The 3018-nt window shown below is 53.1% G+C and overlaps 1 protein-coding gene across 1 annotated transcript; it reads right to left on the bottom strand.

Annotated features, from left to right (window-relative positions):
• Window positions 1-13: 13 nt before the first annotated feature.
• ENH_00028750 (hypothetical protein) lies at window positions 14-2815 on the bottom strand (the record flags this gene model as incomplete). The annotated part of the gene is made up of 5 exons (XM_013584817.1): window positions 14-349; window positions 762-873; window positions 1012-1068; window positions 1395-1923; window positions 2539-2815. Coding segments are annotated over 5 exons (1311 nt in total), but the record flags the coding sequence as incomplete, so codon positions are not given.
• Between the last annotated feature and the right edge of the window lie 203 nt (window positions 2816-3018).

Below are 3018 nucleotides of genomic sequence, written 5' to 3'. Positions count from 1 at the left end.
TTCGACTTCCAGGCTAAAGGAGGGGCCCCCCGCTGCAGGGGGGCCCCCCGGGGGCCCCCCGGGGGCCCCCCGGGGCTGCTGCTGCTGCCAGTTGGAAGAGACTGGGGTGCTCCTCGTGCAGCAGCAGCAGCTGCTGCACCAGCTGCTGCGCCAACTCGCTTATTAAGGGACACAAAGAGCCATTGAGGGCCTCCGCCAGCACCAGGGCGGAGGCTGGCAGGGGCCCCCGCGGCACGGCTTCCACAGCCCCTGCTGCTGCTGCTGCTGCTGCTGCTGCTGCTGCTGCTGCTGCTGCTGGGGGCGCAGCAGCGTCGGCTTCCTCCGCAGCAGCAGCGACCGCCGGCATGGTCTGCGCGGGAGCAGAAGCAAATGCAGATGTTAATCAGCTCAAACAAAGTTCAGCAGCAGCGCCTGCTGCTGCTGCTGCTGCTGCTGCTGCTGCTGCTGCTGCTGCTGCTGCTGCTCTTGGCGGCGGGGCCCCTGGGAGTGCTGGACAGCAGCAGCTTCTGCTCTGGCTGCCTTTGAGCAGCACATAAACTGAAATTAAAATTTTAAAACTTTAAATTTTTGTTTTGAAAAATAAATCCACAAATTCGCCTCTGAGGCTTCGATGCTGCCCTGCAGCAGTGCTGCGCTGCAGCAGCAGCAGCAGCAGCAGCAGCAGCAGCAGCAACGCCGCCCGGAGAGGCTACGGATCTTGTTAGAGTTTAAAAACAGATGCAGTTTTATTTTGTTGATTAAAAAAATGTTAAATGAACCACCAAGCTTGTGGTTTTTTTTTGCTGCTGCGGATTCAGCTGCTGCTGCTGCTGCTGCTGCTGCTGCTGCTGCTGCTGCAGTCTGGGGGGCCCCCTGGGGGGCCCCCAGGGGCCCCTGCGGTGTCGCTCCGACTGCATTTTCAGCATTTGAAGCAGCAAAAAGAGTCAATGAAGTTTAAATTTAAAATTAATTTTCTTTTTTAATTTTAAAAAACAAAATTGCTGCTGCAGCTGCAGCAGCTGCTGAGGGTACCTGGCGGGGGGCCCCCGGGTCTTGAGTTGAGGCTCGGGGGCCCCCAAGAAGGGTATGCTGCAGCAGCCCGCACAGGCAGCAGCGGCTGCAGCAGCAGCTGCTGCAGCAACTGCAGCAACTGCAGCAATCGCAGCAACTGCAGCAGCAGCTGCTGCAGCAACTGCAGCAACTGCAGCAATCGCGGCAACTGCAGCAGCAGCTGCTGCAGGTTAGGCGTGGCGGTTGCTGCGATGCGGCGGCGCCCATGAGCTGCTGTTTGCGACAGCAGCTGCGGCAGCAGCAGCAGCCGCTGCTGCTGCTGCTGCTGCTGCTGCTGCTGCTCGGGGGGACTGAAGCGCGGGCTCTGCAGCAGCAGCCAAGGGGGGCCCCCCAAGGGTTCTTACTGGGGCCCTGGGGGCCCCCTCTGCAGCAAAACCCTGGGGGGCCCCCCTGCACCAAAAGTGTGGGGCCCCACACCTTCTTGGGGGCCCCCCGGGGGCCCCCCAAAGCCCTCAGAAAGAACTTTGAAAAAGACTCTGAGTTGTGTTTGGCCCTGGAGACTTCCTGCGATGATACTGCTGCTGCTGTTGTCAGCAGGTTCGTTTGCTTCTGCAGCAGCAGCAGCAGCAGCAGCTGCTGCTGCTGCTGCTGCTGCTGTTGCTGCTGCTGCTGCTGTTGCTGTTGTTGCCGCTGCTGCTGCTGTTTCTGCTGCTGCTGGGCTCGAGGGCCTCTGCTTGTGCTGCTGCAGCTGCGACTGCTGCTGCTCGTGTGTAGCTGCAGCAGCAGCAGCTGCTGCTGCTGCTGCTGCTGCTGCTGCGTGTGTTTGCTGCTGTGTCTGCTGCAAAGCCGCTACTGGCGCCGCTCGTGCTGCTGCTGCTGCTGCTGCTGCTGCTGCTGCTGCTGCTGCTGCAGCAGGGGCGAAGTGCTGGCGAACTGCGTGTGGGGCCAGGGCCAGCTGACAGCAGCATTTGGAGGAGTTTGCCCAGCAGCAGCAGCAGCAGCACATCGCAGCTTTGCTGCTGCTGCGCTGCAGCAGGCGCTGCAGGCAGCTGGTGTGTACGTACACCCCAACCGCCGCTTCATTTGCTGCTCTTTTATTTTATTTATTTATTTATTTTTATTTATTTTTATTTATTTTTATTTACTTTTATTTACTTTTATTTATTTATTTATTTATTTATTTATTTATTTATTTATTTATTTATTTATTTGTATTTATTTGTTTGTTTATTCAATTATTCATTATTTATTTGTTTATATTTTATTTATTATTTATTCATATATTATTTATTTGTATTTTATTATTTGTATTTAATTTATTATTTGTTATTTTCTTGTTTGTATTATTATTTATTGTTTATTACTTATTTGTTATTTATAATTATTTTTTTATTATTTATATTTATTTATAATTTAGTTATTTTTTTACTACGAAAGATAAATGAAATGTAAATTAAATAAATAAAATTAAATAAATAAATTTAAATAAATAAATAAATAAATAAATAAATATTAAATATAAGAATTAAATACATAAATTATTGATACGTCTCTGCTGCTGCTGCAGCGGCTCCGTCTGCTGCTGCTGCTGCTTCACCTGCTGCTGCTGCTTCATCTGCTGCTGCTGCTTCATCTGCTGCTGCTGCTTCATTTGCTGCTGCTGCTGCAGCTCTGCCTGGTGGTGCTGCTGCTGCCCCATCTGCTGCTGCTGCTGCTGCATCTGCCGCTGCGGCTGCTTCACCAGCCGCTTCTGTTTCACCAGCTGCTGCTGCTGCTCCATCTGCTGCTGCTGCTGCTCCATTTGCTGCTGCTGCTGCTGCTGCTGCTGCAGGAGCGGATTCTTTTTCTTTGAGTTTTTTGGCCTTCACAGAAGGGCCTGGATTATCTCTGTGTCTCCGCGTAGCAGCAGAAGCAGCAGCAGCTTTTCGTTTCTCTTTCTTGGCCCTTCTTGCTGCAGCAAAAGGGGGGCCCCCCGGGGGGCCCCCCCTGGGGGCCCCCCCCCTGGGGGGCCCCCCCCTGGGGGCCCCC

The sequence above is a fragment of the Eimeria necatrix genome, genomic scaffold (genome assembly GCF_000499385.1).
Source record: "Eimeria necatrix Houghton genomic scaffold, Enh_scaff2107, whole genome shotgun sequence".
Classification (NCBI taxonomy): domain Eukaryota; phylum Apicomplexa; class Conoidasida; order Eucoccidiorida; family Eimeriidae; genus Eimeria; species Eimeria necatrix.
Note: the sequence above shows the minus strand (reverse complement) of the source record. Positions and strands in the feature narration are given on the sequence as shown.